The following is a 12,132-nucleotide window of genomic DNA, read 5'->3' as shown; positions in this document are numbered from 1 at the left end:
GTACTAAGGAGTCAGTCTGTGTAATTATAACAACAGCAATAATCACTAATTAATTAGTTTTGCAAAATAGAACTCAAAACATGAATAAATCGGCAAAAGTAACAGTGACTCGAAACCGCGATACGTGAATTGTCACTTATCAATTAATTTACAAGTGTCCTTCCCAATTACATGGTTTCGAGCTCAATTCCTACTGTGTGGCACTTTGGACAGATTTCCACGGTAGTCCGAGGCCGACCAGTCTTGGGGGGTTGATTTGGTAGGCGAAAAGTGAAAGAAGCCCGTCATTCACACACACACACACACGTGTCGGTGTTTTTTTTTTGTTTTTTTTACCGTACCACTGCTTGAGAACCGGTGTTGGTTTGTTTACGTTTCCGTAATTTAGCGTTTCAGCAAAGCATAGCGATAGAATAAGAACCAGGCTGGCGATCTTTCGTCTCTAGTAGACCTTTCCGTCGATTTCCGTAAAATTTTTTTTTTTTTTACATATGGGCTTGCGGGAACTTTTGAAGTAATATACATACATATACACATACACCGAGTAAAATATTTCAGTTATCTCTTTCTTTCACACATTACTCTGTCTCTTCACACACACTAACAGAAGCACTTCACTTACACAACATACTGTCTGTCTCCCACACCCCATCAAACACACACACATGTACATCAATGCTTCCCATGCACTGTAACTTCAAAAGAACTTCCCTCGTCATACAATCGCTTTCTCTTAGTCTCTTTCGCTTTCATTACTTCAAAAGTTCCCGCAAGCCCATATGTAAAAAAAAAAATTTTTTTTTACGGAAATCGACGGAAAGGTCTACTAGAGACGAAAGATTGCCACCAGGCTTTAAAACTCATCAAAGAAGTACTGAGCACGGTCGCACTCGAGTAACTGAAATAAATAGAAGATAAGACTAATTAAAATGCTTGACTGATTTCAGTTAACTCCCTTACATCGCCGACTGCCACCGATTAACTCCCGTTACGTTGTTAAATAAGGCGCCAACTGGTTTGCAACCCGCGATACAAACTCTCGCTGTTTGAATTACACTGCTATCGTTAATATGTGTCTATAATGAGAAAAAAAAATTACGACGTCAATATAAATTATTTTTATTATCTTTACAATATACAATTATTAAGAAATTTTTTGTGAGCGTGTAGCTGTGATCAACCGTGTATCTCTGTTCGATTATTTTTGCCTCAACGATTTGGCTACCCACGCATTTCTTACACGTACGTATACATGTTCAGTCAGACACACACACATACCATACTGTTTGTTTCTCTTACACTGTAAAAAGAAAGTCATCGCAGTTGCTTGTTCGGTCTCTTTCGTCTGTAACCGCTCCAATCGTGCTAATCAATAATTGTTGACTTTTTTGCTGATGTTGTTGTATGTATATTTTTACTAGTAGTACATTATGAATTAATTGTTACAACATATTGAAAACAATACATCGAAGGAATACTACGCCGGACTTTTACTACCACCACTGCCGCTATCACTACTATCAGTAAATATATAGCGAAACTAATTCCAACCCGTTACATAACTGTATACCGAAGCTCACCAGCCTTTATTCACTAACGAGGACAGATATGACAGAGGAACCAATAGCAAATGGAGGAGATGAACAGACGGATTCCACGTGTGATAAAGTGTGCATTCTTGATGCAGGCGCCCAATATTGCAAGGTCATAGACAGAAAGATTCGAGAATTGATGGTGAAAGCGGATATTTTACCTTTAAACACACCAGCACGTAAAATTAAGGAATTAGGTTACCGAGCTATCGTTATATCGGGTGGACCGAGCTCTGTTTATGCCGACGATGCCCCGGACTACGACGCCGAAATCTTTCATTGCGGTCTTCCGCTGTTGGGAATTTGTTACGGGATGCAGATGATTAACAAAGAGTTCAATGGCACTGTGATAAAGAAAGCTATTCGAGAGGATGGTCAGTTTACGGTTGATATCGAAACTTCGAGTCCTTTATTTAAAAACCTTGATTCGAAACAGCAAGTCTTACTAACCCATGGCGACAGCGTGGATAACGTGGCCGATAAATTCAAAGTAATTGCTAAGTCTGGAGATATCATTGCAGCGATTAGTTGTGAAGAGAAACTAATGTACGGTGTACAGTTCCATCCTGAAGTTGATCTAACGGAAAACGGACAATATATTCTACGAAATTTCATCTATGATATCGCGAACTGTTCCGGCACGTTCACTATGGAGTCGCGGGAAAATAAATGTATCCAACACATCCGTCAGGTTGTAGGAAACAAGAAAGTTCTGATGTTACTTAGTGGTGGTGTTGACTCTACTGTTTGTGCTGCTTTGCTCAATAAATCACTAAAAAGTGAGCAAATAATAGCCATTCATATCGACAATGGTTTTATGAGGAAAAACGAAAGCTCTCAAGTTGAAGAATCTTTAAAGAAAATCGGTGTAAACGTGAAAGTGATCCGAGCCGCGGAAATCTTCTATCACTCCACCACAACTGTTCCTATAAACAAAAACGACCCACAGTCAAACAGACGGGAAACTAACTCTCTTAACAACTCTTGCAATCCGGAAGAAAAACGAAACATTATCGGAGATACGTTTATGAAAATCGCTGATAATACTTTGCAAGAAATGAAGTTGAATCCAGAAGATGTAATTCTTTGCCAGGGTACCTTACGGCCTGATCTCATCGAAAGTGCTTCTCATATGGCAAGTTCTAAAGCATTTGTTATTAAAACTCACCACAACGACACTGAATTGGTGCGCTTATTGCGGAAAGAAGGACGTGTTATCGAACCCTTAAAGGACTTTCATAAAGACGAAGTGCGAACTATAGGCAAAGATTTAGGCTTACCTTCAGAAATTGTGATGCGACATCCATTTCCAGGCCCCGGTTTGGCTATTCGTGTAATATGTGCTGAAGATAGATATATGGAGAGAGATTTTGATGAAACTAATCAGCTCCTGAAAATTATTATCAACTTCCACAATGCCATGAAAACTTCGCCCACTTACCTGGACGTCGTTAAAGAAAAACTGCCTGTTGCTGAACAAACCGAACTAGCCACGTTGACGGCCAGTCTGGAGTGTATGAGCGCTCATCTCCTGCCCATCAAAAGCGTCGGGGTTCAAGGAGATCATCGTACTTATAGCTATGTCGCTGCCTTATCAGGAGACTCTAAACCTAATTGGAATATCTTTATGAAGTTGGCGAAATTTATTCCGAAAATATGCCACAACATAAATAGGATTGTCTACGTGTTTGGTGATAGAGTTCGATACCCAATCAACGATATTACACCCACCTATCTTACTGAAGACGTGCTTGCTACTCTTAGGCAAGCGGATTATGTAGCCACAAAAACATTACAAGAATCTGGATATATGTCGAAGATTAGCCAAATGCCAATAATCATTTGCCCTGTCCATTTTGATCGGGATCCTGTGAATTGTGTAACTTCGACAAAACGATCTATCGTAATTCGAACATTTGTCACAAATGACTTTATGACTGGGGTACCTGCTACACCTGGTTCTAATTTGCTCCCTGAAGAGGTCCTTAGTTCCATGGTTGATAGCATACTCAGTACTGTGCCCAGCATTTCTCGTGTGATGTATGATCTTACTGCTAAGCCCCCTGGTACCACAGAGTGGGAGTAATTAATTACCTACCTCAACTCCAAGAAATTCCTCAAAACAACCTTAATTTCCCGTATTGGTTTGGTTTGTTTTTATATCCTATTTTACTCCAGTCGAAGAAGTAAAGAAATAGATCTGATATTTAACTGATTTTTGTTTTATACTCCTATTATTGTTATTGTTATTATTATTTGTTATGTGAAATTTCAAGGAATATTTTTCATCCTATTTTTTCCAATCATATAAAAACAAAGGTTTGCTATATTTTTTCTTAACTCTTATATGAAAATATTTCATCTTTCTTTCCCCTTCCCTTCATTTCTTTTTTATGATATTTTCACCCATTTCTTCTTTATCCCCTTCCCAAACAGAACTGGCGTTAAACACCCCATCCATGTGTTACCATTTTTGATCTACCTTTAATTCCAGCTTTTCCCTACCTTCTTGGCCCACACAATCTCCAGTATACTTTAATTTCTCTTATCTATCAATCACACTTGCTTTGAGCAAGTTACTAATTTGAAGAAATTTGGGTATGTCGCCAAAAAATCAGTTAAATTAACCCTGTCCACCCTGGTGATGTTTGCTGAAATATTTAATGCAATCTTTAATATCTTGTTTCACTTTGCCTTAATCTCATTAAAAAAAAAATGTCCATAAATTTTACAAGTTTCAATTTAAAACTCAATTCATGTTTAACGTATTCAGATAACTTTGAAGTCCGAAAATCTTACTATTTTTATGTTAACATCAAAAAGGAAGCGGAGTAGGGACTTTCTTTTCACAATTTTGATTTACATGTATAATAAATAACTTGTGATTATCAAGACATCCCAGGGATGGCACTTGAAGCACTCTATCTTCAGTTATGCGAATTGCTATTAGATCTTACAATATTAATCGTACAGAAAGTAACATATAGTTTATTTCTTCAGTTGAAGTTACGTAACGCGAACAACGGCCGACGTTCCACTCCCCAGACAAAACCATGTACTGGGGCCTTCAGTATTATTGTTATCAACACTAAACTCATTCAAAATGATAAGAACCACAGAAACATTGTTGGAAAGTATAGTGTTTTTTATAAAATATATGATAAAACGGTAATTATATCACTTCAGTTAGTTCTAGTAATTGCATGGCTTATAAGGTATTTACATCACACGTTCAGAATCGTGTATCATTTGCTCGTTTCAGTCTTTGGTGCTGGGGCACCACCGTGACGGGTTTTAATCGACCCCAAATATTGTTACGTTTAAGTCTTAAAAAATTTTTTTTTATTTACTTACTTACTCTATTCGTCTCTCTTGCCGTACCGAAACAAACCCACACCAAGCGTTAAGTTGTCGTAGGGGACAATCCTGAATACAGACACATCCACATGCACGTATACACGACCAGCTTTTAGTTCCCGTCTTCCAAATCCACTCGCAAGGCTTTGGTCGGCCCGTGGCTATAATAGAAGACACTTGCCGAAGGTGTCACGCACTGAGACAAATGTTCTAAGGTGTTCTGTTTTATGCCTGTAGAATATAATCTGGTACGGTGATTAACTCAGTCTGATCAATCTTAATTGTCACTTAGTCGAAATAATGGTTTATTTGTAATTTGAGGGCAGGTGTATTATACGTCGTTTCTCTGTGGCACTTTCGTTTTGTAACCAGAGGTCGTTGTTTACGTAACATATTTTATGAGAATAGATTTTTGATAAGTTATTAGGATATAATTTATTGATGGAAAACCCACCGTATACATCGACATAAGTGTACCCATTCCTTAAAGCATTAGAACATAATCATATACAAATTGTCAGTTCTATATGTAATGGACAAGTATTCTCAGTTTAAAAGCCTTTATTTATTTATTTATTGGAAAGAATTCTGGGTTTAGGTACCCCGTTTAGCCCCTCATACCGATTTAATTTTTTGGAATTTTCAGAAACGTTTTGCGAATTTATATTCTATACACGGGAATTCATATGATTATGCAAAAAAAAAAATTGTGGGTGCGAATTAAGGGCGACTTAGCTGTTATTTTTAGCACATTTCACGTTCTTCGTTTCTTTGTCACTGACAACTATTGATGTTTTTCAATATTTTTCTCATTAACACATTTAATGGAATGATTAAGCACCCAACGGTGGTCTATTGCCGGGGTTTAGTCAAAAGATTCGATCTGTCCGTATTTTAAACCGATTTTTTAAAAATTCGAAAAAGCGTTATACTTTTAGGATTTAGGGGGTGGTTTAAAAAATTACAAAAAAAGGGGGTTTTTTTTTACCAACTGAACAGCCCTTCAGCTGGTCAGCTCCTATCAAACCGTTCAACCCATGCCAGCTTGGAAAACAGACGGACTCCTTTGTGTAGATCACAAATTCGCAAAAATTTTCTGAAAATTCCCAAAAATAGAAAAGTTATGACGGGTTGTACAGGCTGCTTAAACCAGAACTCTGACTTTTTTTTCCATGGGCAGAATTTTTACAATTAGAGATCCCTCTCTTCATCAGTTACATATATATAATTTAATTAAAAGTTTGGTAAATACCAATGCATGAAATTGTTGGTCTTTGAGTCACTTTGAATTCTATTTTCCTGATTTTATTACAGTACTCATTTAACGGACAACCAAAATCATCATCACCAGTCATATAAGGTGACAGAAAGATGCCAATAAGTTTGGTTTTACTTTACGTGTGGAATAACAAGGAAAGAAAATCATGGTGATTTTGCCATGTTTATAGAAAACTATATTACATACGGAGTCTCTTGGTATTGTTTAGAATAGGGGCTTCAATAATGAACTGCTGTTCAAGACATTTTATTCTTCCTGTATTCTTGGTCAGCCAGGAAATTTCTCCAGATTTTACTAAAAAGAAATTACCAGTTGCTGGAATAAAAGTTAAATTACTAACTGGTATGTTGAAAATAAATAGTGGAGGTGCATGGGTTAGAGGTTAGGGTGTTGGATTCATGATCCGTAAGATTGTGGTTTCAATTCCTGGACCAGGCTTTGATTAATATATATAGTATCAAAAGCTATTTTTCTGACCCTGTGCCCACATTTAGATTTGATGTTGCATTCTTGAGCAAAATTCTTCGTTTCATTTTGCTTCAGTTCACTCAGTTTGTAAAAATCTGTAATCCTGAGATGGACCAGTGTCCTGTCCAACGAGGAATTTTATACACCCAAGAAATCGAGAAACCAGCCCTATGCTCCTTATACTGTAATGTGAACTGACCCTGTTAAAATAATAATTTTAGTGAGTCTATGCAAACTTACAATTTAATGCAGTCTAATAGTACCTCCCTTTTTTTTTTTTTTTTTTGGCTATCAAATTTATAAATGTTACAGTATGTGTTCTGTGGCATTTGGCTGCTATTTCTAGCAGTTAAAGCGGCCACAGAACTCCACATTAACTCATGGTGATAGATTTCTTTCAGTTAATCGATTTTGTTTCACTTTGTAACAATCATCTTCTATCGACTTTATAATTGAAAGAAATTATAACAATTTATTATATATTGATTGGTTTACTAGTTTTGCCAAGATTGAGCACCTTTTAATGATTTTATATATATTGAAATCTATAATCATTAGTCCTACAAAATATATTTTGTTAGACTAACAATTATGGATTAAATGTTTAGTTCATTCTCTAACTTATCTTTGAGTTCTTTATTCTAAGTGGCTGGAATAGATTCTTTTGAACTTGTCACCCCCTGGAATATATATATATATAATGTATGTCTAAAATTGGCTGTAATGGATCTATAATACTCCATACTTTGATTGATATTTATAATATCAAAAGCTATTTTTCTGACCCTATGCCCACATTTAGATTTGATGTTGCAAATGTATTCTAAGAAACACTCTAAATTGTCAAAAACAAATTTTAGTTTCTTTTGATTTTTCTTTTCATATTTAAATTCTGTACGAAAATCAAAAAAAAAATGAAAGAAAGAAAGATGTGTTTGCTCCTACAAAATGCAAGTGAACGGAGGTGTGACTAATATTTAAAGCATTTTCTGTTATGTTGTTTAAATTTTAAAGTTTCGGTGTTGGATGCAAAATATCTTATTTTTCTAAATTAAAAGAAATATTAATTACTGAATGAAAAATTTTGAAAAGAACTTGTTAACATTTATCAAAACCTCTGCAATTAAATATATATGCTTGTGTATGTGTTTTCCTGGTGAGAATGGCATGCATTGTCTTATAAATGAATTGAGCTGAACTTGTCATGTATGGCAAATATATTGTGGATGTGTATGTATATATATATATATATATATATGCATGCCACTAATGCAATAGTTGAGTGTAGAGCAACAGCGATTAGATGCATTCCCTTTTCGCTCCATGTGCAGATAAAATGGATGTGTGTATATATATATTAAGCTGTATTTTTTACAAAATATCCAGTCACAATTTTTTTCATAACTATATACAATATATCTTAACATTTATAAATTACTAGAGTATGCTTTTGTTTTCAGGATTATTAATGTATAGTCCCAGATCGACCCTGATGAAACGGGTCTATGGTCAATCTTTTTATACACCAAGGATCACATTGTCCAATATATCTTTTATATAAGACAGTAAGAGATAGTTGATATTTTCTTGTGGACTGCAGTAGGTGAGGTCAGGCAATGCGTTACGCATTAAGGCAACCACTGGTGTTTACCATGGCAATTTAATTTCAGTAGTGGACCAGGTAATAAGAAACTCTAGGGAGAGCTGAACAGAAGAAGCCCTGCCTCATGCAAATATTTCATCCCTTAACTCTTTATGCTCTAAAGGAGCCACACATCATCGATGTTATGACTCCAGGATACCCCCTCTTTTGCCACATTCTGTGTTCTCTGTCTACATTACAACCTTCCTCAATAGTTATGGTGTTTTAGAGCCAAGGTATGTTGAGTCTTGGATGTTCAGTATAAGGTACCACTTGACCATTGGGTAAATAATGCCTTCTGAAACTCACTTCAGTTCCTCTTTGACCAGATCCAATCGGAACTTTCTTCAGCTGCTTGTACCATTGCCTTAAGAACTCTGCTTCTCTTACTTCCAGACATTGACTCATTTCACAAGACCTTAGGCAGATTTTCCCACAGACCTTTTCACATCCACCTCTGTGTGATAGTGCTGTGTGCCATAGGTATCTGTCTGTCTTGACCATTGCCAGCTTTCTTTATACTGTAGGATCTCGGTATATCTTTCTCATCTCATCACAGTATCGAGCAGATTATTGGATATTGTTATACATCTCTGAACACAGTGCACTTGTGCATTGTTTTAGGTTTTGAATGATGCCACCCAAGTGGCTGGACAAGCAGGCCAACATTTGTCCTGATTGGAAGATTCTTCCTCTTCTGTCACAGGATTGCCCTTTAACAGGTGAGTGGACTGGAACAACATGAAATGAAGTGTTTGGCTCAAGAACATGATGCACTGCCTGGTCTGAGAATTGAACTCATGAGTGCAGTACCCTAACCACTAGGTCACATGCCATCTCATAGGACTTCAGAAGAGACTGATCTGATTTTGATTGCCATATACATTAGGGTTTCAACTTGAAAACTTTAACTACCATATCCATTAGGAGTTTCACTATAGCCTGGATACTGACACTAGCAACCCTTGCTGTAATTTAGCCCATAGTAAAGTTGCTCTGTACCTTAGCACTCACATCATCAGTACCTGGAGCTTCACATTTTACCATAAATTCTCAATGTATCCCTGGCTACTGCGAGATTGTCAAGATGCTTTCAAGTTCTGTGTTGACCAATTCTTTTTGTCTCGGGTGTGATAATTCTTTCTCATTTTGACACAAGGATTGCAATTTTGGGGAGTAGCGTGGGGCTACATTGCTACCCACCATGATCAAGTGGTATTTATTTTATTGATCTCAGAAAGATGTAAGATAAAGTTGGCCTTGTATGGATTTCAGCTAAGAATGTAAAAAACCAGAAGAAAGGCCACTAAACATTTTCTCCGATGTAATAATGGTAGAATTATTTCTTAATCTTCAGAAGTACACCAAAGTCTATGTTTGTCAGTGAGAGTCAAGAAAGGAAGTCCCTTTATGATTGTTTGACCTGCTAGAAATAGTAGCCTAATGACACATTAGACTACTAACTTAGAGAAGACACTGGGTAATGTAGTCCTAGACATGATCTTAAAACAAGATGGTCACAATTGGAAAGCCTTTAATCAGATCTATTCAATCAAGGTTTGCCTGGTGCTAAATGTTTGTTTTCCACTGCCATTTTTTTTTTTTTATTGTGGAAGAAGTTTATTTTAACATTTCACTCTCCTTGCAAAATGCTCTGTGACTGATTGGGGGTGGAAAAAGTGTTCATAATGCAGATTTTTTTCTGTGAAACTTTTAAAAAACTTTTAAAACTAATGTTAATACTGAGATTATATTGAAATATAATTCAATTTTGGATTTGATTTGCAAGATTCTTTATTTGAGTTCGTGTGTTGAAGCATATTCTATTGTCTGGGGACAGTCATTTTCTTTTTTTGCCTTATAATTTAACTCGCACACCAGTAAAATTTCCGCTTATTTCTTATTTTTATTTTCCTACAGAATTGAAATATAAGTTTGTTTTCAATTGGGATTTTAACTTAAAAATAATAAACATTAATGTCATAACCTCCATGTAATGATGACCTGGCCAAGTAAATTTAGAAAAGAAAACAGAATTATGCAGTTGATGGATGGGTGTGAGGCAAATAAATGGGGGAACAGTTATGGAAGTTGGACATGGAGTTTTGCAGGGCTTGATGTCAGGGAGTTGGAGTTGAGCTTTTGGATGTGGTTGGACATGAAATAGATTTGTTTGGTGTTAGATCTGATTATGTCATATTGTGCTGAAATTGACAAGTAGCACTGGAAGTATTGAGTTGGGCCTCCAAATGTAGTACCAGTTCACCCAAACTGATGTACAATGAAGTCTGGGGTGTTGTTGATGATCGTCAGTGTTGGCAGAGGGAGACTTTGCTAGGTTTTTTTTTTATTATTATTATTATTGGCCGTTGCCAGCCTCGTCTGTGCCGGTAGCACGTAAAAAGCACCCATTACACTCACGGAGTGGTTGGCGTTAGGAACGGCATCCAGCTGTAGAAACACTGCCAGATCAGACTGGGCCTGGTGCAGCCTCCTGGCTTCCCAGACCCCAGTCGAACCGTCCAACCCATGCTTGCATGGAAAGCGGACGTTAAACGATGATGATGATTATCATTATAACATAATTGTGAATTAATAACAACAGAAGCAATATTAATATCAGAAGGTCATCTTTATCTTCAACTTAATGTAGAATACTGCATTATTTACCTGGAGAGGATCTCTCATAACTCATGGTTCATAAAAACACAGAATTATATTATTGACAGATGAAAATTGTTTACTACAGCCACTGGGACTGCCAGATAATGTGATTTCATCCTACTATGGGTTCTTCAGTGACAGATGTCCAGCAGTAATCTTGATCTCTAATATAGAATACTGTGTTTTTATCTTGAGAGAATCTGTCATAAAGACTCATCGTGCATAAAAGCACATGTAATTAATTATATGGTTGACAGATGAGAATCAACTGTTAAGGCTGCCAGATCACATTATTTCACCCACTCATCATTGGTAAATGGAATACTCAGTCACAGGTCCTGAATCTCAAATTATTCTTGATCAGCTCAGAAAATGTGGTCCTTGTCTTTGAATAGTTAGATTCCATTATAATGTCCATCAAGTTTAAAGATAACAACAACTCAGAAACAACTAATTTTTCTATTATCAAAGACAGCAAGTTGGTATGCTTGCTGGCATTTCTTCCAACTTTACGTTGCAAGTTCATATAACATTGCCTTTTGGGGTTGATGAAATAAATACCAGCTGAGCACTGGGCTCAATAAGGCAGCAAGATAGCAAAAACAGCACACTATACAAAATGCTTTGTGGCATTTAATCTGTCTTTGCCTTTCATCTTTCAGGGCCGATAAAATGGGTCCCTGTTGAGCACTGGTGTCAGTCTAATTGACTTAGACACCCTACCCTCGAAATTGCTGGCCTTGTGCCAAAATTTGAAACCAGTTATTATGTCTATATCTTCTGAGTTGGAATCCCACCAGGGTTAACTTTTCCATTCATCCTCCTGGTGTTAATAAAGTATATTCCAATCAAATGCAGAGAAGGTGTTGGCTGTTGATATAATCAACTCCATATCCTCCCAATGTGTGACCGATAACCAAAATTGTCTTTATTAACATCGTTCCATAAACTGTCTTTGGAGTTGCATGTTTCACATTCCTGACTCTAGCTGTAGTTATTTCTCTCTTGAAGGCTAACCACAGTTAAAGACTGGCTTTGTGCTGTGCTGAATATCAAGGCACCACAGCATATGACGGATGTTAACCAGCTTGGTTTTCCATCACACCCATGTCCTGTTTCCTTCCCTTTTC

At 36.7% G+C, this 12,132-nt stretch overlaps 1 protein-coding gene across 1 annotated transcript; it reads left to right on the top strand.

Moving 5' to 3' along the window:
• Positions 1-988: 988 nt before the first annotated feature.
• On the top strand, positions 989-10,051 carry LOC118766584 (GMP synthase [glutamine-hydrolyzing]-like). Its single transcript, XM_036510136.1, has one exon. The coding sequence runs from the start codon at positions 1,609-1,611 to the stop codon at positions 3,676-3,678; it is 2,070 nt and encodes a 689-aa protein (XP_036366029.1). The 5' UTR covers positions 989-1,608; the 3' UTR covers positions 3,679-10,051.
• Positions 10,052-12,132: the final 2,081 nt, after the last annotated feature.

The sequence above is a fragment of the Octopus sinensis genome, linkage group LG16, assembly GCF_006345805.1.
Source record: "Octopus sinensis linkage group LG16, ASM634580v1, whole genome shotgun sequence".
Taxonomy (NCBI): Eukaryota; Metazoa; Mollusca; class Cephalopoda; order Octopoda; family Octopodidae; genus Octopus; species Octopus sinensis.
This window is presented reverse-complemented; position numbering and strand designations above follow the sequence as displayed.

What these genes read in the sequence shown, in the direction of transcription:
- LOC118766584 (XM_036510136.1), top strand. Translation starts at nt 1,609, where the DNA reads ATGACAGAGGAACCAATAGCAAATGGAGGAGATGAACAGACGGATTCC.